General features: G+C 43.5%; 1 protein-coding gene across 10 annotated transcripts in view; it reads left to right on the plus strand.

The window, feature by feature from the left end:
• SBF1 (SET binding factor 1) overlaps window positions 1-26,614 on the plus strand; it is a 173,740-nt gene that overhangs the window by 67,813 nt on the left and 79,313 nt on the right. For all 10 annotated transcript variants that reach the window (XR_012242804.1, XM_073619267.1, XM_073619269.1 and 7 more), the window contains exons 2-4: window positions 13,204-13,289; window positions 24,987-25,118; window positions 26,363-26,485. Coding sequence is in view for 9 of the 10 variants with exons in the window: in XM_073619267.1 (XP_073475368.1) it covers window positions 13,204-13,289; window positions 24,987-25,118; window positions 26,363-26,485 (341 nt within the window). In the remaining variant the exon portion in view is untranslated. The remainder of the gene's footprint in view (window positions 1-13,203; window positions 13,290-24,986; window positions 25,119-26,362; window positions 26,486-26,614) is intronic.

Consider the following 26,614-nt stretch of genomic DNA (forward strand, 5'->3'; position numbering starts at 1 on the left):
TCCGCATTTACTTCAATGGGATGCAATACCGTATGCGGCCAGAGGCGGGGGGGGGGGGGCGTTGGAGAGCCTTGGAAATGGCTGAAAAGGCCCAAATACACTTTGGCTGACCTCGGCAAACCTCAGAAAGACTTCCTACCCGAGATTTGCCAAAGGTCAGCCGTGCTGTACTCGGGTCTTTCCGTGCATTTCCGTATGTGACGTTCGGCTCTGCTCAGCTCCAGCGCCCTCCCACCTCAGGCCAAAAGCGGTACTGCACACCGCTTTGGCCTGAATCATGCTCATTTTGTGATACAACACTTGCAAACCAAGTTATGATTTTTAAAAATACTGTGCTCGTATTGCGAAACGCTCGTTAACCGCGTTACTCACAATCCGAGGTTCCACTGTAGCTTCATGTCACAACTGGGTATAAAAGAGAAGAGAGGCGCCTCTAAGTGTAGCAATATGGTTCAATTTAATGAAGGTACAATATTCAGCAACTCACATGGTTGATTATTAAAACAGGCACATCTAAGTATGCAGGCATCCGGGTAAAGTTGTCCACATAGACTATCCTCCGCACCGCCATCGACGTCATCCCTTCCACGCTGCGCTCGGTGAGCACTTCAAGCCTCGCTTTCAGAACGCTCCACTGCAGGGTAGTCTTCCCGGTCATGATTGCAGACTGACAACGGTGAGAGCCGGCGGTGCGGAGGACGATCTGTGTGGACAGCTTTATCCCGGATGCCTGCATACTACTTAGAGGTGCCTGTTTTAATCATCAACCTTGTGAGTTGCTAAATGTTGTACCTTCATTAAACAATATTGCTACACTTAGAGGCGCCTCTCTTCTCTTTTATACTATGTAGCTCCTGCTGGATTTTGCTTCTAATCCCCTTGTGGAAGCTTCCATTTGTGGATGGACATTTTATGGTTACACAATCTATCACATTGCTATAATCTTTTTATATAAACTGAATGATTTGTGAATAAATGGTTGTGGAACAAATCATTTGAGTTTCCATTATTTCTTATGGTGATATTTGCTTTGATATACAAGTGCTTTGGATTACAAGCATGTTTCTGGAACAAATTCTGCTCGCAATCCAAGGTTTTACTGTAGTTGGATTTACTTGTGGTACAGCATTGCAGAGTGTGTCTTCCCTGGATACAAGCCAAAAGAAGCACTTCATTGCAACACCTGATAACACTGTTTATACAGTTCTAAGCAGATTGCTGCTATCATTTCAGTGAAGCTCAGGTCAAACCCAGGACTTTGTGTACACAGGAGCTGGGCTTTTTCCTATAGACAGCAGCCTGTTGATAATGGGTTGCCACTTCAGTGAAATGTTTTACAACCCTGTAGAAGACATTTCATGCAGGGAAAATGAGTACATCTGCTGTTTTGAGCCTTGGTTCACACTGATGCGATGCGGGGCATTGCATGTAATTCGCACAGGAATCGCAGCACATTCCTGTGCGAATTACATGCGGTGTCTCTGGGGTGCGATTTGAGCCATGGATTTGTATGGCTCAAATCGCACCAAACTCATGCAGGACCCTTTTTTTTGTTCGCACCAGAAGCGGATGTTTCACTGCGTTTTGCAAACCGATTGCGGGGTATCGTTAACTTACCATACACTCCGCAATCGCATGAACGGATTGCCCTTCTGATGCAGTGCGATATTCGCTGTGAATTCGCACCGCATCTAGCGTGAACCATGGCTAAGGACCACCGCTTAGCAGAATCCTCATGGTTCAGAAATCTGTAGCGGCACATAGTTGTGTTTCAGGTATATCGGGTAAAATACAACATTAAGGGATGAGTATAAGGTGGTATCAGCCAGTTTTAATAGAAACCGTTCGACATTCGGGGACTGTGTGTATGGCAGTTTATCCTGACATAAGCTACCCGTACGTCCGGCTTCTGTCGAAGCCTCTGTTTTCGGTCTGCATGACCAAAAAAAGTCTGCCAATCAGCACTCTAAGCCAATGGCAGAGAGCACTGACCAGTGTGTTCTGGAAGGTGTGGGGGCATCCCCCTGTCAGAACACAGTAGCTCAGCAGGGGAGATCACTGTACTAATATTGGATAGTTAGTACAGGATCTCCTCTCGAGCATTCCAGTTTTTTTTTGTTCAGCACGCTGGGTTGAACGAAAAAAAAACAAAAAAAACTGATTGCGGTTACCAGGCTTTATTTCAGCACCCTAGAGCCACATATGTTGCATACAGCCATCTGTACAAATGAATATAGGGATACAGTTGTACAGCCGTGACCAAAAGTTTTGAGATTGACACAAATTGTAATTTTCACAAAGTTTGCTGCTGCAGTGTTTTTAGATCTTTTTGTCAGATGTTACTATGGTATACTGAAGTATAATTGCACACATTTCTTAATTAGCAAAGGCTTTTATTGACAATGACATGAAGTTTATGCAGAGTCAATTTTTGCAGTGTTGATCTCTGCAATTTGCCCTGGCATGCTGTCAACCAACTTCTGGGCCACATCCTGACTGATGGAAACCCATTTTTGCATAATCAATGCTTGGAGTTGGAAGGATTTGTGGGGGTTATTTTTTTTGTTCACCCGCCTCTTGAGGATTGACCACAAGTGCTCAATGAGATTAAGGTCTAGGGAGTTTCCTGGCCATGGACCTAAGATTTCGATGTTTTGTTCCCCAAGCCACTTGGTTATCAATTTTGTCCTATGGCGTGGTGCTCCATCATGCTAGAAAAGGCATTGCTTGTCACCAAACTGTTCTTGGTTGGGAGAAGTTGCTCTTGGAGGATGTTTTTGTACCATTTTATTCATGGCTGTGGCTGTGTTCTTAGTCAAAATTGTGAGTGAGCCGACTACTTGGCTGAGAAGCAACCTCAAACAAGAATGGTCTCAGGATGCTTTACTGTTGGCATGACACAGGACTGATGGTAGCGCTCACCTTTTCTTCTCTGGACAAGGTTTTTTCCAGATGCCCCAAATAATCAGAAAGGGGATTCATCAGAGAAAATGACTTTACCCCCCAGCAGTCCAATCCCTGTACCTTTTGCAGTATATCAGTCTTTCCCTGATGTTTTTCTTGGAGAGAAGTGGCTTCTTTGCTGCCCTTCTTGACACCAGGTCATCCTCCAAAAGTCTTCGCCTCATTGTGCGTGCAGATGCCCTCACACCTGCCCGCTGCCATTCCTGAGCAAGCTCCGCACTGGTGGTGCCCCAATCCCGCAGCTGAATGAATCAACTGTAAGAGAGACTCCTGGAGCTTGCTGGACTTTCTTGGGCGCCCTGAAGCCTTCTTCACAAATGCAGTGGAAATGTTTTTTATGAGATTCATTCATTTTCATGGCAAAGAGGGACTTTGCAAATAATTGCAATTCTTCTGATCACTCTTTATAACATTCTGGAGTATATGCAAATTGCCATCGTAAAAACTGAGACAGCAGACTTTGTGAAACTTAATATTTTTGTCATTCTCAAAACTTTGGCCATGGCTGTACACAGGTACACAACATGCTTAGGGACATATGCCCCTGGACGCAGACAATCAAGTCTAGAGATGTACGTCCATATGCGTACTTATGTTTATGTTCACAGCTGCATATACCCACATACAGCCGTATACTGTAATGTATTTCTACAGATGGCTGTATGCAACACTAGCTAGCCTACTAACACATGTGCAGTGTTCGTTCCATCTATGGCCAGCTGTAAGCCTCGTACACATGATGAGAATATCGGACGAATGATCATTTGTTTTTTTTTGTTTTTTTTACATGCTAATCTCCTATCGAAAATAAAGAGGTTACTAAACTTACGAAAATTCTCGTACAACATAATACAACTTTGGAAGTGATGTAATGTGTTGTATTGTAATGTATTTTTTCGATTCCGAGCATGCGTGGCCTTGCTCTTCTGATTATTTTTTAGACCAATACTGTACTGATTAATGAAAATGGTACGATCTGGTATTGTACAAGAAAAAGTTTCATGTTTGTCCCTTTGGATAATTTCCGAAGAACTGTAGTGATCGGCTCTTGAAAGCTGTGTAATAACGGTCAGATTATCGTACACTCGCTTTAAAAGCGGTATTTTTCCATATTTTCTGATCGTGTGTACTAGGCTTTAGTCATGTCTATACAGAATTATTTTTTACCAGCTAATTCCTGTCCCATAGTGAAAGCATTAGAGCACTGTGTTACTCTTTTATCTTACAGTGCTTAGATGTGGGAGGAATCTGCTTAAAGGGGAAGTGGTTTTGACACCTCTGTTATTCTGAAGAGGATACACTTACCAAAGCATCACAGGAAGAGCTGCACTTTGCTGGCATTAAAAGTCTGTGCACATGGGTGTAGGTTGTACATGTATTCCACCCAGCAAGTCACACATATGTTTTAATTGGTATTTGCCAATTTTGAATTTTTCTAATTTTTTTTTTTTTTCAAAAGTGTGGGTGTAGTGGTGCTTAAAGGAACCCTGTACTGAGGGAAATACAGTAGCTGCCATTGCTAACTTTCCTCTGTCAATGGTGTTTGCTTTGCTGCTTTTGCCTTCAGCACTTGTACTGAGCACAGCTCAGAACAAAGAGGTGTGTTGTGGGAATAATTATGGTCCTATTTAGCTTGCGTCTGTGAAGAGGCGGTGGCAATTGAGCGCAGCCATAGCTCAACAACTGACACGCCTACAAATTTGGCTTCAGTTAGGGGAGGAGTATAGAAGAAAGTAAAGAAGCAATTTTCTTTATAATACCTCTTGTAAATAAGTGGAGGGGCCAAGTGAGGTTATTTATACATTAAAGTGATACTATAGTCTTGTTTTTGGTTTTTTTCTTTGAAAGTAGCGAACATGTCATAATTATCTGCTCTGTTGCAGTGGTTTTGCACAGAGCAGCCCAGATCCTCCTCTTCTTGGGTCCCTCGCCGGAGCTCCTGGCGCCTCCCTCCTACCGAGTGCCCCCACAGTAAGCAGCTTGCTATGGGGCACCCAAGCTGAGCTGCAGCTCTGTGTGTCCATTCAGACACTGAGCCGTGGTTCAGCCCCGCCCCCTCTCTCCTCATTGCCTAACTGACTTTGACAGCAGCGGGAGTCCCTGGTGGCCGAGGCACTCGTGCACATTGCTGGATCAAGATGGGGCTCAGGTAAGTATTATGGGGGTTACTGCACACAGAAGGCTTCTTATCTTAATGCATTGAATGCATTAAGATAATAAAACCTTCTGCCTTTACAACCACTTTAAGCCCTCGCTCACACTGATGCGATGCGGATGCAAAGTGTAAACTGGGGCTAAAGCTGAATTCTCGAATGCCATTTATTTTTTTCATGCAATTTTGCTTGTTACTTTGGTCCAGATTGGTAAGAATGGCTGATCAGGCAAGTTAGAAATATTTAGTGAATTCCCCTTTGACCGCCATTGCCGGTGCAAAGATGATCTGGCATCATACTTCACAGTCTGCAGAATGACCATCAAATATATATATATATATATATATATATATATATATATATATATATATATATATATATATATATATATATACACAGTGGGGACGGAAAGTATTCAGACCCCCTTAAATTTTTCACACTTTGTTATATTGCAGCCATTTGCTAAAATCATTTAAGTTAATTTTTTTTCCTCATTAATGTACACACAGCACCCCATATTGACAGAAAAACACAGAATTGTTGACATTTTTGCAGATTTTCTTAAAAAAGAAAAACTGAAATATCACATGGACCTAAGTATTCAGACCCTTTTCTGTGACACTCATATATTTAACTCAGGTGCTGTCCATTTCTTCTGATCATCCTTGAGATGGTTCTAAACCTTCATTTGAGTCCAGCTGTGTTTGATTATACTGATTGGACTTGATTAGGAAAGCCACACACCTGTCTATATAAGACCGTGCAAGTCAGAGCAAATGAGAATCATGAGGTCAAAGGAACTGCCTGAAGAGCTCAGAGACAGAATTGTGGCAAGGCACAGATCTGGCCAAGGTTACAAAAAAATTTCTGCTGCACTTAAGGTTCCTAAGAGCACAGTGGCCTCCATAATCCTTAAATGGAAGACGTTTGGGACGACCAGAACCCTTCCTAGAGCTGGCCTTCCAGCCAAACTGAGCTATAGGGGGAGAAGAGCCTTGGTGAGAGAGGTAAAGAAGAACCCAAAGATCACTGTGGCTGAGCTCCAGAGATGCAGTCCAGAAATGGTAGAAAGTTGTAGAAAGTTAACCATCATTGCAGCCCTCCACCAGTCGGGGCTTTATGGCAGAGTGGCCCAACGGAAGCCTCTCCTCAGTGCAAGACACATGAAAGCCCGCATGGAGTTTGCTAAAAAAAAAAAAAAAACACCTGAAGGACTCCAAGATGGTGAGAAATAAGATTCTCTGGTTTGATGAGACCAAGATAGAAGTTTTTGGCCTTTTATTCTAATCGTTATGTGTGGAGAAAACCAGGCACTGCTCATCACCTGTCCAATACAGTCCCAACAGTGATGCATGGTGGTGGCAGCATCATGCTGTGGAGGTGTTTTTCAGCTGCAGGGACAGGACGACTGGTTGCAATCGAGGGAAAGATGAATGCGGCCAAGTACAGGGATATCCTGGACGAAAACCTTCTCCAGAGTGCTCAGGACCTCAGACTGGGCCGAAGGTTTACCTTCCAACAAGACAATGACCCTAAGCACACAGCTAAGATAACGAAGGAGTGGCTTCACAACAACTCCGTGACTGTTCTTGAATGGCCCAGCCAGAGCCCTGACTTAAACCCAATTGAGCATCTCTGGAGAGACCTAAAATGGCTGTCCACCAACGTTTACCATCCAACCTGACAGAACTGGAGAGGATCTGCAAGGAGGAATGGCAGAGGATCCCCAAATCCAGGTGTGAAAAACTTGTTGCATCTTTCCCAAAAAGACTCATGGCTGTATTAGATCAAAAGGGTGCTTCTACTAAATACTGAGCAAAGGGTCTGAATACTTAGGACCATGTGATATTTCAGTTTTTCTTTTTTTTAATAAATCTGCAAAAATGTCACCAATTCTCTGTTTTTCTGTCAATATGGTGTACTGTGTGTACATTATTGAGGAAAAAAATTAACTTAAATGATTTTAGCAAATGGCTGCAATATAACAAAGAGTGAAAAATTTAAGGGGGTCTGAATACTTTACGTCCCCACTGTGTGTGTGTGTGTGTATGTATATATGTATGTATGTGTATGTGTGTATATATATATATATATATATATATATATATATATATATATATATATATATATATATATATATATTACAAATAAAAAATATCTTACTGAGGCTGCACTGTTAACGAAATCTATAGACCACTGTGTGCTGGGAGCTTAGAAAGGTTCACATTCATACTGTCCTTGAACCATTCCATGTTTGCTGTGATTGTCAATTAAGGTATCAGGCATGACAAATAACAGTAATGGTATTGTCTTCTGTAACACAAACTTTAATTAGAAATTTCTCAGAGACCTTAATGCCTTAAGGTATATTGGATTCAAGCCAGGCATATTCTATGGCTTAGTCTGGCACAAAGCAGCAGATCATTTTTTTTTTTAATAGAGAAGCTCAAAGTGTGGGGTATGTTAACAAATATATTAGGATATCCTCCAACACATTCCCTAATTTCCTAACTGCAGCTCATAACTAAGGAATCTCACAATGTGGAAAACCCAACTGGCAATATTGGTTTCTGTGTGATAGGCCTGCCATACATACGAATGTGATGAAAAAAAAAAGTAGCTCTTATTAAAAACGTATTTAGTTAAGCCGTATTTGTTTTCCATATTTCATAGAATATTACCTAGCATATTACATAGCCCACCACGGCGAACAATGGGCATGGCCAGTGGGAGAGTCTGAAAGGAGGATTGAACAGAAACCATATAACCTACTTTCCATGTGTTTTTGATGCAGAAAAAAACGCACTGGACTGCATGTGGTGTGAACTGGCCCTTACTGAGGTTACCTTACAGAAGAACTTAATTAAAACCAGCAACTGTTGAGACAATGAGCGCTTTGGTCAGGTCTATGTACAGTTAGGATGAGTGCCATGCTCACATCAGAGTCCTCCCTCACACCCGCACAGGGCCACCTTCCATCGGTGTCCCCTTACACACCCCTTTTCACCCTAGTGCTTGGTGTGGTAGGCAGCTGGCAGGAAAAGGGCAGTGGAAAGTGGAAAAATCCACTTGTTGCCAGCAGAATAGTGAAATGCTGTGGTTGGCCTCAGATCGGACAGTGGGGCATGTGAATGGGCCAAGCTTTATGTGTGTCATGATATCATTGCACAGGTGTGCACCTAGACCTGCCCTGCTGATCTGAGGCCGAGCTCAGCAGTGCACCATTCAGCTGTCTCCGAATGGCAATAAGTAGATTTTTCATGGGCATTTTTCTCCTCTCTGTAGACGGTTGGCAAAACAGCTGCTCATTGAGTGGCTTTTTTTCAACATGTCTGTTCAACAGAAGTCGATTGTTAGATCGAATTCTGTTGAGCGGAAGTGGGCACACATGGATCATAGAGTATACATAGACACACAGACACACACATGCACAGTATACATACAGACATAGTCACACACACACACACTATACAAACACTCACAGCAGCACTTTTTATCTAAAAATCAGCCTGATTGAACACACTGCTGCTGTCTCCATCTCCTTGCATGCTGGTACATGTAGTGCCCCAGCAACTCACAGACACAGAAGGTGGTAATACAGGAGAGGATGATGATGTGCCTGTGTACTGGTGAGCAGGTAATGAGTAGGGAGGTGTAGCAGAGATTGGGGGAGAAGTTCAGGACATCCTTCTTCCAGAAGCAGTGCACTTCTCACATAGAATAAAGATCTAACAGCTTCAGAGACAGGAGGAGCCATGCTAGAGGAAACACATCCCCCCCCCCCTCCTCCTCCTCCTCCTCCTCCCCAGGGTAAGCACTGACAAGAATACACTTAGTTGAGATCAGCCAGCTTACCTTCTAGCAAGCTGCAGCCCGTCCCACACTGCAGGCTGTACACTCCTCCAGCAGTAAGGATTTCCTTCTCTGTAGTCAAATAAGCCGCGCTGGGGAAGGGGCCGGGTACAGTGTGTTCCTATTGGCTGAGAAGGCAGTGGTGAGGCGGGGCAGCTATAGCCTCAGGATTTTTACAGCAAAAGGATGTCGGTAAGGGACATTTCAGGGACAGATGTAAAAAAACACAGATTTTTACAAACTGTCACCTGCTTTTACTGAGGCTGGCAAACCTGATGGGGCCCCCTAGTGGCCCTGGGGAGTGCCCAAATGATCAGTCTGCCCCTCGTCTGTATATGCAGTGAACCATGCTTATTATACTCGCTGTGGAACCTAATGGGTTAATCCCTTGCATTGTGTAAAAAGGCTGCTTGATCCTGTCTTCTCTGTCCTCCCCTTCTTCCACAGTCCCCAATCTATTTGCTGATAGAACAGAGCCTTGCTCAGTTTAGTTTGCATTGCTAGAGAGCTTTTTTTCCTTTTTTTCTTGGGAAGGGTGCATGTGATCGGCACAGGGCCAATCAGCACTGCCCAGACAGAGGGTCAGGGGTCCTGCAGCCTCACAGGACAGTCAGAGGTGAAGTAAAACTCCTCCTACGAGCTTTAAAGTGATTGTAAAGTCTCACTTTTTTTTTCTGGAAAAATAACAAACGTTATACTTACCTGCTCTGTTGCAGTGGATTTGCACAGAGCAGCCCAGATTCTCCTCTTCTTTGGTCCCTCTTCTGTGCTCTTTGCTCCTCCCTCCTGTTGAGTGCCCCCACAGCAAGCAGCTTGCTATGGGGGGCACCCGAACCGAGCCACCTCTCTCTCCTGATTGACTTTGATTGACAGCAGCGGGACAGAGCGGCTCCCGCTGATGTATGTCAGCCAATCAGGAGGGAGAGTCTCGGACAGCTAATTTAATAATAAAATATAAATGTTATGCTTTGTTTAGGTAAATACTTGCAGCAGTGTTTTTTACATATCGGAACCAAGCGCAGAGTGTTCCTTTTGAGCACTGTGGGAGCCGATTTACCAAAATTGGAGGAGACAGAATCTTGAACAGCTTTGCATTGTAATTGGGGATGAGCTCAGGCGTGTTCAGATTCTAGCCCAAACCCACCTGAGCTATATTGAGCCAATAGTTTGTAAACGGGCCATTTCCTACCTGGTAATCTCACGTATACAAGAGGCATGTAAACATGCGGGAGTGGTGGATACCTCAGATGCTTATGATTGGCCCAGTACAGTGACAACTTCCTGCTGGGCTCTCAAAGGTGTTTTCAGATTAATATTGGAACGCGCTTAAGCTCATCTGTAATTGTAACAAGTCTCTCTTTCACTTCCTTTAGACCCCTTTCACACTGGGGCGGTTTGCAGGCAGTATTGCGCTAAAAATACCGCCTGCAAACCGCCCCTAAACAGCCTCCGCTGTTTGTTCAGTGTGAAAGCCCGAGGGCTTTCACACTGAAGCGGTGCGCAGGCAGGGCGGTGAAAAAAGTCCTGCAAACCGCTTTTTTGGAGCGGTGAAGGAGCGGTGTATTCACCGCTCCTTCACCGCTCCTGCCCATTGAAATCAGTGGGACAGCGCAGCTATACCGCGGCTATAGCCGCGCTGTACGAGGGATTTTAACCCTTTTTCGGCCGCCAGAAGGGGTTAAAACTGCAGCGCTAGCGGCCGAATACCGCTGCAAGAACGACGGTACAGCAGCGCTAAAAATAGCGCTGTTGTACCGCCGATGCCCCCACCGCCCCAGTGTGAAAGGGGCCTTATTAACCACTTGCCAGCCGCCGCAGTTTTACTGTGGCAGAATGGCACGGTTGGGCGAAACGATGTTATGTAACGTCGCTTCGCCCTGTGGCACGCTGCTCGCCCACGGAGCTGATGCGAGTGCCGGCGGTTGCCAATTTTTCAAAATTGTCGCTCTTTTTTTGTTTATAGCCCAAAAAACAAAAACCACAGAGGTGATCAAATACCACCAAAAGAAAGCTCTGTTTGTGGGAAAAAAGGACGTCAATTTTGTTTGGGTGCGACATCGCACGACCACACAATTGTCAGTTAAAGCGGCACAGTGCCGAATTGCAAAAAGTGCTCTGGTCAGGAAGGGGGTAAAATCTTCTGGGGCTGAAGCGGTTAAAGTGGAACCAGCCAGGATTGCCCCCGGGGGACCCCAGAAAAGGAGGATTGGTTTCTGCTATGTGCAAAAGAATTGCACAGAGCATGTAAGTATAACATGATTTTTTTTAACAACAAAGTTACAGCATCCATAAAGTTGGCCAAAAGACACGATAAAGTGGTGGGATTGTGCAGATATTCTCTGATGCATTAAGAGGAAAACCAGAAAAAGAAGAAACCAGTAGATTTGAAAGAAAACATTTGAAAAACTTTATTTGTTTTGCTTAGCTTTGTTAGGATTAATTTAGTGTCTAAAAAGTGCTGCATACAATGCAGAGCATAACAGAATCAGTATTGCTCGTTGAGGGACTCGTGGTTCAAAAACAGTTGTTATATTGCCACCCACAGGAGGATTTGGACACTGGCAAAAAAAAAAAAAAATGATGACCAGCTGGCATAGGCAGCTATCTGGATCGGCATATCCTCAGCAATTGATTTGAAGGCCAGGCTCATCTGTACTACTCAACTGTGTGGCTAGCCAGGAACATGTCATTAATGCATTGGACTCCGCATTGTGGCAATTTCCAGACCTTGGTGTAGTGTGTTGGTTAGCTGTGGAGCACATTCCGCATCCAGAACTGTGGCACAGCCTCCTAGTGTGGCTTAGTCTGATAACTCACTTTGTGAGTAGGCCACTTATGTCAAAATCAGGAGTTACCAGTCTATCAAGACCGTTGGACCCTGCTATTATTCTTATTTTCCATTGATTTACCGTGGAAGGGCTTGATGCTGAAGAAATGAGCAAAGACACAATTTAGTGGAGTATCTTGCACTGCTGATCCTGCCTACAGCTTCCCGCTACTGTTCTTTGTTGCAAGTGACCTTGTAATCCCCTACCATATGAGTCTCTCCTACCTCTAGCAGACGGTTTTTGAGTACCCAAGGTTTACATTGGTGCCCTGTGTTGTTTATTCCTTGCAACACAACTGGTCACATCCCAGACACGAGGGGAACAGTTCTGCTATAACAGGAGGTTCTTTGAACTTGCATTCCACTAGTGGCTTCCCTTTCCAAGGTCCAGATGGTGTTGAGGCACAGAGCCTCCTTTCTTCTAAAGGTGGCTTTCAGCCTTTAGACTCAGCCAGGGCATTGTTCTTCCATGTCTCTATCCAGCTCCATGGCAGCAGCAGATTTCTCATCATTATCTGGATGTATGTAGTTTGTGCTGTGTGGGTTTACCCTAAAGCCACTGCTTCTATTGGAAAGACTGACTTTTTGTTCTTCCTGATTGTTCCCATAAAGGGTAACCAGCTTCTCCTTTCCAGCATTTCTCGACAGCAGAGAGATCATCGTTCAAGCGTATGATCTTAAATCAAGGCAAAACTTTTTTTTTTTTGTTTTGGACAGAAAGGAGAGGGATTAGAAACGCTGTCAGTTTTTATTGCTGTCTGTGCTTCAGTTAAGGAGATTCACCCTCTTTTTGTCCTGTGTACCATTATCATTATAAGTAAAGGAAATCACAAATTTTGGGTTATCCCCAGAAATGTAAGTGGGGAAATCTTCTAATGGGGACACTGGTTCTGGTGACCTGGGGGGCTCCAAGAGATACCTATAACTTGTAGGGGTTTACTCTCACTTCCTGTTTTGGCTATGGGACAGGAAGTGAAGGAGAATCTTCAAAATGGGACACAGATGGTGAACAAAAATCTATCCAATTTTACTTGCCTTTCCGCTTGCTGCCATTATTTGCCTTTACTTTACTGTCCCACCACTGGAGTCATCCTTCGAAGCTCTGAGAAATCTCTAGTATTTCAAGGTATGGGGGAGAATCAGACTCGCTCCCGTTCTCCGTGTGATTCACTAGGCCCAGACCCCCGTGTAAGCTTGTAGCCTTTACAGAGTTTTTTTTTTTCTCTTCTCTTCTATGGGCAAACAGGGATTAAAGAAAAGATGTTTGATGTTTGTGTTAACTGTATTTTATTACTAGGGTTCTGTTGTCATTTTAAAAATATGTGATCATTGTCTTGGCAAATTATAATGTAGCAGGAATGTATTTTGTTCTTGTTATGCTCAGTATTTTCATATTCTTTTATTCAGGCAGTGGCATTGGACAGGGCAAGATTCTGCAGAGGTTCCCTGAAAAAGATTGGGAAGATAACCCCTTTCCCCAGGGTATTGAACTGGTAAGAGTAATGCAATAGTTTTCAGTATGTATAGCATGTTTTGTAAAACTATATAAATCATCATTTGTTTTAAGATGCATATATGCATGAGATCAACATCATGTAAGTCATTTTAATGTCATTGTTTTTATTTCTAACATTTAAAGTGTTACTAAACCCACAACCATAAAATCGGTCTGTATGTGCCGTAAAGCATGCTTACTATACTCGCTGTGGAACCCAAGGCGTTAATCCTGTGCATTGTGTAAAAAGGCTATTTCATCCTGTCTTCTCTGATCCTCCCCTTCTTCCACAGTCTCCCATCCATCCGCTGATAGTACAGAGCCTTGGGGGCAATCTGCACATGCTCAGTTTGTTGTGTAGTGCTAGAGAGAGTATTATTTTTATTTTTTTGTGAGAGTGTGCATGTGATCGGCACAGGGCCAATCAGCACTGTCCAGACAGAGGGCCAGGGGTCAAGCAGCCTCATAGGACGGTCAGAGGAGACTGAAAACTCCTCCTACAAGCTTTAACCAGTGCTTGGCCGGGCACTGATAGACCTCACAAGACTGCTCTAACTGCTTATGAGAAAAGGTATTTAGCAGTTTATATATACTAACATGATTGCATTTCCATTTTCCGTGTACTGTGGGAGACCAGATATAGTAAATGCAGGGTCTTGGGTTTAGTAACACTTTAATTATACAGTATATGCATGGTGGAAGCCATATTTGCTCATTCTATTAACACGTTCAAATAATTGCTGTGTTCTATAAGCCTGTATCAGGCATTCACTTAAAATATATTTGTTTATTCTTTTATTTTGCAAATTGTGTAACGTGTCATACCTATCTAAGCCCATTCCCAATCCAGCACTGTGCATGAGAGCAAAGACTCTGCTGGCTCTGTTCCTCCTCACTGGGCAGACTGATAGCAGGGAGAACCATTGGTTCCCGCTGCTGTGTGTTACATCCTCTGATGAGGGAGTGAGGGGTGGGGCCGAGCCGCCCTGTCTATGTCAATGGACACAGACAGGGCAGCTCAGGAGCGAGCCTGCACAAATGCCCCCATAGAAAGTGACCTTCTATGGTGGCACTTGCCAAAGAGGAGGCGCCAGAAGCGCAGGCAGGGAACCCCAGAAAAGGAGGATTGGAGCTGCTCTGTGCAAAACGACTGCACAGAGCAGGTAAGTATAACATGTTTATTATTTTATCCTAAAGTCCTAAAGTTTTAAAGTGGGAGTAAACCCAGTTTCAAAAAACACTTACATTCCCGGCTTGCTGGAAATGCTAACTTTCACATTGGTTGTGCTCTCAACCAAACTTTCAAACCATCCAATGACTGGTGTCATAACTGATCACATGTGCAGCATTATGGCAGTTGAAGAATTATTAGAGGCCAAGATGGCAGCTTCCTTAGGTAAGGAGGGTTTGCTTCCACTTTAATATCACTTTAAATAACTTTAGCTCCATGATGCTTTCTGCTTTCCTTGCAAATCAAGTCACCAGGCTGGGGGTGTTGTTTTTTGAGCAATGAATGCATTGTTGGCACTCTAAGAGCACAATTCCTGCAATATTCACACTTCTTATTACATGTAGACATTGGATAGATGTAACTTTGTGTGTGAGTGAGCATATGTACCCATCATTGTGTCCCTGTATGCTTACACTGGTGACATTAGTAGTAATTTAGTGGCTGTTTTTTTTCATTTTTACATTCAATCGGTAATCTCTGCCTTAGTTGCTTGCATTACTTAGGTCTTCTCTAACCATCCGTTTGCATTACTTGAAGTGTAATCGAGTGGGAAATGTTAGCATTAAGAAGTTAATTTTTTATTTTTTTCCCAAAAATGGTTTGCACTCAGATGGTCTCTAAAAGCAAAATCAATTTACATCATCTCATTACTGTAAATGCTCATCCTGTTCTAGTATGCATGGTTCACCAAGAATCAATGCTTTTGCGCATCCACTTGTATTCAAGAATGGCCATCTATCTCAGCAGGACTTCATTAGAAGAGCTTTTCTGCTTAGTGGTCTTGCAGCATGCTTTGATGTAGAAACAGGTTGGCGGGTCAAGTTAAATCATATTTAGAGTCCAGAACAAAAAATACATATATTTCAGCTTACCAGTCCTTAGATGTTGTGGCTGCATTTGTAAAGGCTTTTTTCCTTTTTTTTTTATCCTGCTTTTAACACACTTTCTATCCTAGGCTGACAATGCTTACTCAACATATTGAATCAAGAAACATCATTGTCACCCTAGAACAGGACTACAGAACACCACCATCTCTCTTCCATAGCACAAGTGGAAGTGTTTTGTTGTGCACGACAACAGCTGAGAACATTGTAACTATAACATCACAGCCAGAGGGCACAGGAAGTTACCATAAAATTTACAATTATATCATTTTTCAAATGTGCAGTGCTCCCTTTAAAAAAAGCAACACTAAATGCCTAACTCACTCAAGTGTATGCAAATCAGTATGTGCTAATAATATACATATAATCAGATTACAGTGTCAAGAATAGGTATGTGAACCCCTTGGAATTAACTGGCTTTTTACAGTTATTTGCCATAAAATGAGATTTGCTCCTCATCTAAGGCTGGCCATAGACGGTGTATAATTTGTGCGATTCCCCCATCAGCACAAACAGTGCTGGCAGGGGAATTCCCTCATGCTGAGCTATTATCTGCCCCCTGGGAGGGGGCGGGAGTGGGCAGAGGAAGCCTTCCTTGACAGGAGAAGACAGTGATTATCGCTAGCAGCTATAGCAGCCGCGTGCAATAATCCAAAGCAAATCCAACAGGCTGGCTGTACCCAAGTCGATCGATCAACTTGGTACATTCAGCCAGCCCATTAATGGTTCCAATTTTGGCTGGTTCTTACTAAACCAGCCAAGATTCGAACCATGTATGGCCGGCCTAAGTCACAATAGACAAACGGTATTTGTGTTTAAGACATGAACAATTCTACTTTCTCATGTCTTTATTGGACAAACCCATTAAACATTCACTGTCCTGGAAGAAATGAACCCTTGGCGTTAATAGCAAGTCAAACCTTCTTTGGCAGCAATGACTTCAAGCAAGCACTTTCAATAGCTCTGGATCAGACCTGCACAATGTTCAGGAGGAATTTTCGACCATTCCTCTTTACAAAAATGGCCTCAACTCAGACACATTTGTAGGATGTATGGTGTATGACTATCTTGAGGTCATTCCACAGAATCTCCATGGGGTTAAAGTCTGGGCTCTGACTGGGTTACTCCGAAAGGCGCATTTTCTTTCTTTAACGTACATCACGGGACACGGAGCAGCTATAGTAATTACTATCTGGGTTATACGCCACCTATAGGTGACTGGACACTGGCACACCCAAAAGACAGGAAGTCCCCTCCTATATAACCCCTCCCATACAGGAAGTACCTCGGTTTTTTCGCCAGTGTCTGCAAGGTGGTGGTCACTGATGTGATACATGTGCTCTTGGAGCATACTTGGAGGTCTGGACGGTTCTATTAAGAATTATGGACTTTAATCAGATCCATTCGAAAAAGCTGTCAGCCAAAATGGATGGTACCTGAGCCTCATTGGAAGGAGAGAAGATTCCTTGAGGTTTGCCTGTAATGCAGCCTTACGGTGCTGGACCCTGTGTAATGGAACCCTGTGCAGTGTTTGTTCTGACCAAAGTGCTTTCCTGCAGGGTGCTATACAGGTTCATGGGAGTGGACCCTAGATTAAGAGGGGCCCAGTCTCTGAAGGTTTTATGACAAAGCTCGCCGTGATGGGTGAAGATTGGACTCATGTTATGTTCAGAGTCCTGCAGCAGGAATAGTAAGTCTGCATTTGTTTGCAGTTTCTCTTTTTTTGAAAAAAAAAAATAAGAGTTCTGACTGTCTGTTCTACCGGTGGCAACTGGGAGCAGTGTGCTGTTTAATCATGCTATGTACTTCTTACTCATGTGGGCTGCTTTTTCTCCTTCAGCCACTAGAAGGCGCAGGCTCACTCAGTATGGCCTATTTTTATATAGGCAGGAAGGGCAGCCATGCCTTGTGGCAACAGGTTTAGTAGGCCTCTGGACACATAGCAGCAGCCCATGGATACTAACAAAGTGTGAGTACTTACTATGGGAGAGCTGTGTGACAGACAAGTCATGATTATATGCTGCATATTTACTGCTTATTTGGGGGGACCGTACAACTGTAAATCTATACACCCCTGGATGGTTAGCAGTTCACTTTAAAGTGTTGTTGCTGCTCTGTAGGCAGGTGCAGCATAGTATACATGCGTGCAAACTTGTTGCTTAAATGCATGTTTAAATATGCACGTTTGGAAAAACATGAGCATGGGTGCATTTTAAAGAGTTGTATCTCGAGTATAGTACATATGTGCTTGGCTAAATCCTGCAGGACTAGTATGGGGCCAACTGCAGTTAAGCAGGTGCTTACTTGAAAACTAGCTGGAATGCACGGTTGCTGGAATACAACTGAAGGTACATGTTTTTACATATTCGCATAAATATACATGGTTATACATGTTTGCATAAAGATACATGATCATGGTTGCACAAGGATGCGTGTTTATTCATGTTTGCATAAATATACATGGTTATACATGTTTTCATAAAGATGCATGATTGCATAAAGATACATGTTTGTATAAATATACATAGTTATTCATGATCGCATAAAGATGTTTGCTTTAATATACATGGTTATACATGATCGCAAAAAGATACATGGTCGCATAAAGATGTATGTTTAGACATATTTGTATAGATATACATGGTTTTACATGGTCGCATAAAGATGCATGTTTATACATGGTTATACATGGTCGCATAAGGATACATGATCGCATAAGGATACATGGTTGCATAAAGATGCATGTTTATACATGTCTGCATAGATACGTGTTGCGTAATGTTGCATAAACACGTTTCATAAACGCATGCTTGCTTATTGCGAAAATGCTTGTTTCCATGGGCGCATGAATGTGTGTGTACAGCGCACGCTTTCATATTTTGCCTAAATTCATAGTTGCATAAGCACATGCTTCCATAAACGCATGCTTCCATAGATGTATATTGCTTAAACACATACTGGCATGTTTTCATTTGTACTGAATACCAATGTTTACATTAAGCTGTATACATATGGGCTTATTTGCATAGGACTGCATGCATATGCTTTTTTTCCCTAGGTGCTTGTTTGCCTGGGGGCACATGCATGTATGCTTATTGACCTTGTACTGCATACATAAATGCACGATTGGCAAGAATAATTGTATACCTGCATGCTTGCATACCTAAGGGGTTGCATAGAGGTAAACCAAGATTGTTTTAGGCCTGCATCCTTGGAGAACTGTATATTAGGTTGGATAATATAGTTGCTGCGTTATTTACCTGTTATACCAGTTTAATGGTTCCAGGAAAGAGCAGCAGCCGGGGGAGCAGGGGCACCGCCCTCAGGTTCAGGGATCTGGCGGTGTCCACATCTCCCGATGGACAGTGGTGTCGGGTGCTTCTGAGGCACTGTGGTGTTTGGCATTTCAGTCTTTACTGTCACATTCATTTTTCGCCAGACTGCGGCCGCATCACCTTGATCATGCCTGATCTCAGTTGATCGAAGCCTAAGCAGGATCAAGCCTGGTTAGTATATAGATGGGAGACTGCCCGGGGATACCAGATGCTGTAAGCTTTCCCCACCTGGGTGAGGGAGGCATCTGAGGCTGCTGTGTGTTGAGAGTATCTCAGGCCAGAAAATCTTAGGGCAGTCTCTGAGGTGGTTTGTTCCATCTTTAGCTGGCAGAAACCTGGTAGGTTAAGTGCACATCTTGGTACTGTCTGGGTCTGTCACAGAGTCGTCAGTCTTTTGCCTTGCATTTGCTCTTGGAGCAGAAGTTATGGGCTCATTATTGTGAGACAATTAAATGGTAGCAGTTCCAAAGCCAAATAGGGATGTGAGGTCTATCTTAAGATCTCAAGCCGCTGAACAACCTTCTGTTTCAGATAGGCTAGACTGTTCAGTTGATGATCTTTCTGCAAGAGGTAGATTTTGTGGTCCATAATCATCTGTAAACGCACATCTTCATCTGGCGATTTGTTTCCAGGCTCATCAAAGATTTCTGTAATTGCATTGGAAAGCCATTTTTTTGTGAATCTTCCCTTTGGGTTGGCCACAGCTCCGGAGGGTTCACAAAGTGTCTAGCCCCAGTGCGGGGCTTGCTGAAGACACCTCAATACTCTTTACCGCAATAATCTTTGCTCAGGAAGCAGTCAATTCCAGGGGTTTCTTCGTTATATTTCTACAGGAGGAAGCTGTGTTTAGGTCAGAGCACGTTCTCTACATACAGCCCTACTCCAGGTCTTTGTAGAGGTTCATCCACTGTCTGCAACTTGAAGATCCAGACATTGCATTGCTGGAAGGCTCTGTTTCCGGGGTGTTGCAGAGCAAAAATTGGTGCTTGATATTCTTCCTTTTCAGGAATTTGGAAAGTAATAACCACTGATGCCTATCTAAGATGTCTCTCTAAGTGGACTTGAGGCTGGCAACAGTTCAGTGGGCTTGGTCTCCATAGGAGAGAATACTGTCCAATAGCTTGGAATTTTTGGCCATTATGCCTTTCTCTGGATTATAGGACAAACCTGTTGTAAGTTCAATCTGGAAATGCCTCTGCAGGTATATATATATATATATCAACCACCAGGGCGGCACCAGAGGTTATGCAACTCAGGGAGGTGTATCAGATTCTGTCTTGGACAGTACAAGTGCTGTCTCTATCGCCAATACATATTCCAGGTATAGGATAGTGGCAAGGGGGCAAATCTGCAGGGGAGTCTACTAGATTCCAAGTTCTACAACAGTTTGGGACAGGTGTGTCCGGGACAAGAGTCCCACTGCCAATAGGGGTACGTGTACTGGTAACACCTTAAGGTCTGGTTCTCCCTTATTTGTCGTTTATTTTCCCCGTTTCAGATTCTGACACATCGTTTGCGAAGAATCCATAAGGTGGTAACACTGATATTAGTGTTGGCCGAATTAGCCCAGGGGGGCTTGGTACACAGACAGACATAGCGAGTCTTGCGAGGGTTGCTCGTTGGACACTCCCAGTCCAGCGGGACCTGATGGTCTCGAGTCCTGTATCTCAGCACTGTTGAGCCCCTGGAAGCCTGCTTCGGGGAACTTCAATTACAGGACTTGAAAATAATTTTTTTGCCTGGGGTGAAGCCAGGAAGTGGCACCCGCAGAAATATGTGGGTGGGAGATTTTCTTTTTCTTTCTCCAATCAGTAGAGGAAAGGAGTTTGGCCTTAGGTACTGTTAAGGGTCAGAGTTCATCCCTATCCATTTTTTTCCAGGGGCCGTTGTTTCTCACTCCTTGTTTCATACCTCCTACAGCATGTAACTTGGACAGTCCCGCCTGTTAGGCCATTCTTGTGTCCTTGGGACTTGAATTGATCTTGACTGTCCTTGCAGAGGCCACTTTTTATACCAATCGGGGGATTCTCTTGGTCCTTTTATCTCAGAAGGTGGCTTCTTTGGTTGCTATCACTTCACAAAGTGGAGTGTCAGAGTTGGTGGCTCTTTCATGCAAGGATCCATTCTTGGTCTCGCATCATAAGGTGATGTTGCATCCTCATCCATTTTTTTTGCCTAAAGGGGTCCCTCTAGTTTTCACTTGAATCAGTAGTTCAGACGCTCAGGGTCTACTTGAGTTGTCGGCACAAGTCAGGAATCCTGGTTTGTGCTGCCAGAAGAGCCCAGGAAGGGCCGGCAGCATCCAGGTCAAATATTTAGCAGTGGATCTGCAAGTTTATGAATGATGCCTATGGTTTAAATGGCAAAAAAGCTCTTTTTTTTTTTTCTGGGGAGAGATTCTCTACCAGGTGTGGGAGTATCTTGGGCCATCCATCATTGGGCATCAGTGGCCCAGGTGTACAAGACCACTATTTGGTCTTTTGTTTATACATCTACGGGGTTTTTACCAGGTCGATGTCAATCATGTAGCCTTTGGCCTCAGCATATTACAAATAGCAGAGTAGCTCCTTCTTTGGTGGCAGTTTCTATGATAGTGTCTCCCTCCCCTCAGGGGCATTGCTTTGGGACATCCCAGATAGTAATTACTATAGCTCTAGATGTGTCCCGTGATGTACGATAAAGTAAATAGGATTTTTCCTACAGCTTACCTGTAAAATCCTTTTCTTGGAGTACGTCATGGGACACAGAGGTCCCTCCCCTCTTTTGGGAATTGCTTGCTACAAAACTGAGGTACTTCCTGTATGGGAGGGGTTATAAAGAGATGGGACTTCCTGTGTTTTGGGTGTGCCAGTGTCCATTCACCTATAGGTGGAGTATAACCCAGATAGTAAATACTATAGCTGCTCTGTGTCCCGTGATGTACTCCAAGAAAAGGATTTTACAGGTAAGCTGTAGGAAAAATCCTATTTTTCTGAAGCCAGTTTGTGATGGATTTACTTTGATGCTTAGGGCCATTAACCTACTGCATCACCCAACTTTTTTTAAGGTTCAGCTGGTGGACAGCAACCCTGACATTATCCTGACATGTATTTTGGTAAACTTGGGAATTAATGTTCACCCTGATGATGGCAAGTGGTCCAGGCCCTGAGGCAGTGAAGCAAGTCCAAATGTTGAATGTTCCCTTCACCATACTTCACCATTGGAATTATGTTTTGATCTTGGTAAGCTGTGCCCTTTTTGCACCAAACATAGTTCTGAGTACTCTTCCGGAACAATTTGACTTTTGTGTAAAGTGCCTAAAGCCACAAATCATTTTCCCAGTAGCATTGTGGTTTTCTAATCTACTCTTTGGAAAACGGGCAGCAATATTTTTTTTTTTTTTGGAGAGCATTGGCTTCCTTCATGGAGTTATGTCATAGACACCCTGCCTTCAAGCCTTTAGTTGTTGGGGATTCTTCTTTACCTCATTGAGGATTGTGCTTTGGGAGTCATCTTGGATGAGTGCCCACATAGAAAGAGTAGCCACAGTACTTAAAGGGGTTGTAAGCCTGCGTGTTTTTTCACCTTAATGCATCTTATGCATTAAGGTAAAAAAACACCTTGCAGTGAAAGCGACCCCCCTCCGTTTTACTTACCTGAGCCCCGTATTTCTGTTGGCGGAGACGTGCTCTGCCTCTCTCCACGGGGTCCCGGCTCTTGATTGGATAGATTGATAGCAGTGCAGCCATTGGCTCCCACTGCTGTCAATCAAATCCAATGACGCGAGCGCCGGGGGGAGGGGCTGAGTCCGGGTTTCGTGTCTATGGACGCAAATGCTGGACTCGGGAGCGCCCCCGCGAGGTAACCTCCCCGGGAGACTGCTTCTCCTAGGGGGTTATCTGATGCAGGGAGGAGCCGCGAGAGCCACCGGCGGACGCCAGAAGACGAGGTTCGGGGCCACTCTGTGCAAAACGAGCTGCACAGTGAAGGTAAGTATGATATATAATTTTTTTTTTTTTTTTTTTAAATAACAAACGAGCCTTTACAATCACTTTAAATGTCTACATTTATAGACAATTTGTCTAACTGTCGACTGGTGGATGCCTAAACACTTTGAAATTGCTTTGTATTCCTTCACAGCCTTATATGGATCAGCTGCTCTTGATCTTATGTCTTCAGAGAGCTCCTTTTTGCGAAACATGGTTCACATTAGCTGGTGTTTCTTATGAACCGCAATCTTAAAATGTTTGAGTGTATTTTATCAATCAAAGTAGCTCTAAACTATACCTCCAATTTACTTCATCAACTGGACTCCAGGTGTGCAAACTACTGACTCCAGTTAGCTTTCATTGACAAAATTAGTCTAAAGGTTCATTTACTTTTTCCTCCCAGCACTATGAATGTTTAATGGATGTGTTCAAAAAAGACACAGGGAATTAGAATTGTTTGCGTGTTTTCAGCTTCAGCGGATCGTATTTGTCAATTGTTGTGACTTAGATGAGAATCAGATCACATTTTATGGCAAATTACTGCAGAAAAAACGGGTAAAGTGAAGCTAAACCCACACTATTTAATTTACATTATCTCTTTTCTTTCAGCATGTGGATGATGGCACAAAATTCATTATTTTAATAAAAAAGCATTGAAGTACCTTTTTTCCTAATCAATATACAGCTGTCATATGACCCAGCTCTTTCTCAGCTTGTGTATGGAAACAGTGGCAGGAAGAGTGCTGGGCCAGTTAGGGGATGTGCACAGCTGGCTTTGCCTCTCAGCTGCACGCTGAGTGCCAAAGCCTGCTGTCGATCAGGCAGCTGGGTGTATCCCAATAATATGGTTGGGATTCTTCCAGGGCCTGGAATGCCACTGTGACGTCAGCCAACAGTAGGATAAATTCTGGGTCACATGTGTGCAAAGTAAATGCACTCCTGTGACCCAGAAAAACAATTATGTTTTGGCCATACTTCTCTTTTAAGGGTGTTCTATTTAAGCCTATGGGTATTAACCAGTTGATACTTTGGTACTTTGCCTGTCCAACCCTCCTTTCTGTGCAGGCAAGGGTTAGGTATATTGGTATTTGAACTGTACCCCAGTATACATCCTGTTTTCTTGACCTCCCTAGCTGTTGGTCTATGTTATTCTTCCAGTTATGGTAGATTGTTAAACGCCTTTTTTTTCTTTTTGATGGATAATGGGTTGTCCTTCACATTAGTTGAGGTGTGTCATGTAACCGTTTACCCTTTAATGAGTGGTGCTTACCTGTCTTGTTCTGGATTCTCTCTGGATCTCTCATTGGCTGTTGCCCACCCCTACAGTTGGGCTGCTTTTGGACATCCCAAATTCTCTGAATTACTACTTTTTCTGTGTCCCTCATTGTTGGACGATAATGAAAAGAAGATTTTTGAACTTGCCGTAAAAATATATTTTTCTTGAAGTCTGTTTGAGGTACACGGGTCCTGCTCCTCTGTGTTATGGCTCTATGAACTGCTTTCTCACCAAAGTGAGACATGACAGTTAGTCGTGGGGATCATACGGGACTGTGAATTACTGCCTTCCTGGGCCCCTCATTGGACTTCAAGATAAAGATTTTATAGTAAGTAAAAAAAAAACATTTTTTCCTAATTATAAAATTATGGTATATTCAGTTTTGACAAACTCTTCATTCTTCAAAGTGATATTAAAGCCTTTTTTTTTATTTTAATAACAAACATGTTATACTTACCTGCTCTGTGCAATGGTTTTGCACAGAGCAGTCCAGATCCTCCTCTTCTCGGGTCCCACGCCGGCGCTCCTGGCTCCTCCCTCCTGCTTGCTCTGGGGGCAATTAAGCAGGCGCACTCCCAATCAACGGCTGTGTGTCCATTCACACACAGAGCCGTGGCTCAGGCCCACCCCCTTTGTCTCCTGATTGGCTCACTGGCTGTGATTCACAGCAGCGGGAGCCAGTGGTGCCGCTGCTGCCAAAAGCCAATCAGGAGTGAAAGTCCCTGAAGAGGCAAGGCTCTCGTGGACATTTCTTGATCTAGAGGGGGCTCAGGTAAGTATTAGGGGGGCTGCTGCACGCAGAAGGTTTTTTTACCTTCATGCATAGAATGCATGAAGGTAAAAAAAACCTTGTGCCTTTACAACCACTTTAACACACGCATATATCACTATGTGAATCAGCCTATTCTTAGTATATAATATTCTGTATTTAGATATTTACTAGTAGTTAATTTTAAGTCTTCTGTGATCCCTGTTTGTCTCACACACCCTTTTTATTACAGTTTTGTCAGCCCAGTGGATGGCAGCTATGCGCAGAGAAGAACGCTCCAACATTCTTCATCGCTGTTCTGACAGACATCAATTCAGAACGTCATTACTGTAGCTGCTTCACCTTCTGGGAGGAGTGTGCACCGGTATGTCTTCTTTATCCCATTGCTTTGCACCCATGGTTCTCGTCTTCCTGGAATAGGTTGTTTCTGCTTGCATTGTCTGTAGCACTACACAAGGAAGTCTGTTCTGAGATTGCCTCATTGGACAGTAAGGACACTCGACAGGGAAAAGCAGCTGATGGAGATTAGCTATGAAATATAGCTTAAGTATAAATGACACAACAGCTTCAGCACCCAACCATTGTGAGAAAATTAAGAGGCTTTGGCATGCAAGGAAACAACTGGATTAACGTATTAAGTAATATTCAGAGATACCGCCTCAGAAGTTTTATCCCTGGCTAGATCCACTGCCTTGACATTGTATATTGTGGGATATAACAGTAGGTCAGGATTATTGCTGTGTCCCTGCTATGCCCCTTTGTGCTTGCTGTAAATGAAAAATGAGCCTGTGAATATTGTGTACAGAATCATCTACTCTTTAGCATTTGGCTTTGTTAACACAGGCATAATGAAGTGTACACCCGTGTAAAGGGACTGCACAGTATGCACAAGTGTTCCGTGCATCCCTGCAGGCAGCCCCATATATTTATTTATTTATTACAGGTCCATCAATTTAGCGATTTACATCTATATTAGATATTCACATCAGTCACTGCCCTCAAAGAGCTTACAATCTAAGGTCCCCAACTCACATTCATATATACACATATTAGAGCCAATTTAGACAGGAGCCAATTAACCTACCAGCATGTCTTTGGAGTGTGGGAGGAAACCGGAGTACCCGGAGGAAACACACGCAGGGACAGGGAGAACATGTAAAATCCAGGCAGGTAGTGCTGTGGTTGGGATTCGAACCAACGACCCTAGTACTACTAGGTGGAAGTGCTAACCACTTATGTCTGTCAGGATGCAGTGGCTACACAGACTCCCAGTTGGGCATCCATACAGGTGTGTGTGTCCCCAAACTCACACCGTCTAGGAGCAGCAACTGTGCTTGTGGAGCTGCTGCATCTCAGTGGTTTGGACTGCCTGCATGCAAATGCGCGGAACACCTGTGCATCCTGTGCAGGCAAAAACAGCCCTCTGCACACTTTAGTATGCTCAGGTAAACAAGGCCTTTATGCTAAAACGAGGCCTTTCTGGTAAAAAAAAAAAAAAAAAAAAAAAAAGAAATTCTTCATTCAATCTCAAAAAAATCTTAACACCTCCGATATTTATATTTTGGACATGATTTTCTGTGACAATTTGTCTGTAAATGTTTATATTAGAACCTTATTGATCAGAGGGATGGAGAAGCAGAAGAAGGTTCCCCCTTACCATCTACAACTCAACTGTATGCTCCTAAGACTTTGGTGCTTGTATCACGTCTGGACCATCCGGAGGTCTTCAGGGTGAGCAGTGCTTTGTGGCTTTAAATGACCTTCCATTTCTCTGTTTGGGATCAGTTGTCACACCTATGTTTTAGGAAAAGGTAGCTATATATTATCCTGTGTATAAGTTGGTAAGTTTCGTTTTCAGTG

This window comes from Aquarana catesbeiana, linkage group LG03 (genome assembly GCF_042186555.1).
Source record: "Aquarana catesbeiana isolate 2022-GZ linkage group LG03, ASM4218655v1, whole genome shotgun sequence".
NCBI lineage: Eukaryota > Metazoa > Chordata > Amphibia > Anura > Ranidae > Aquarana > Aquarana catesbeiana.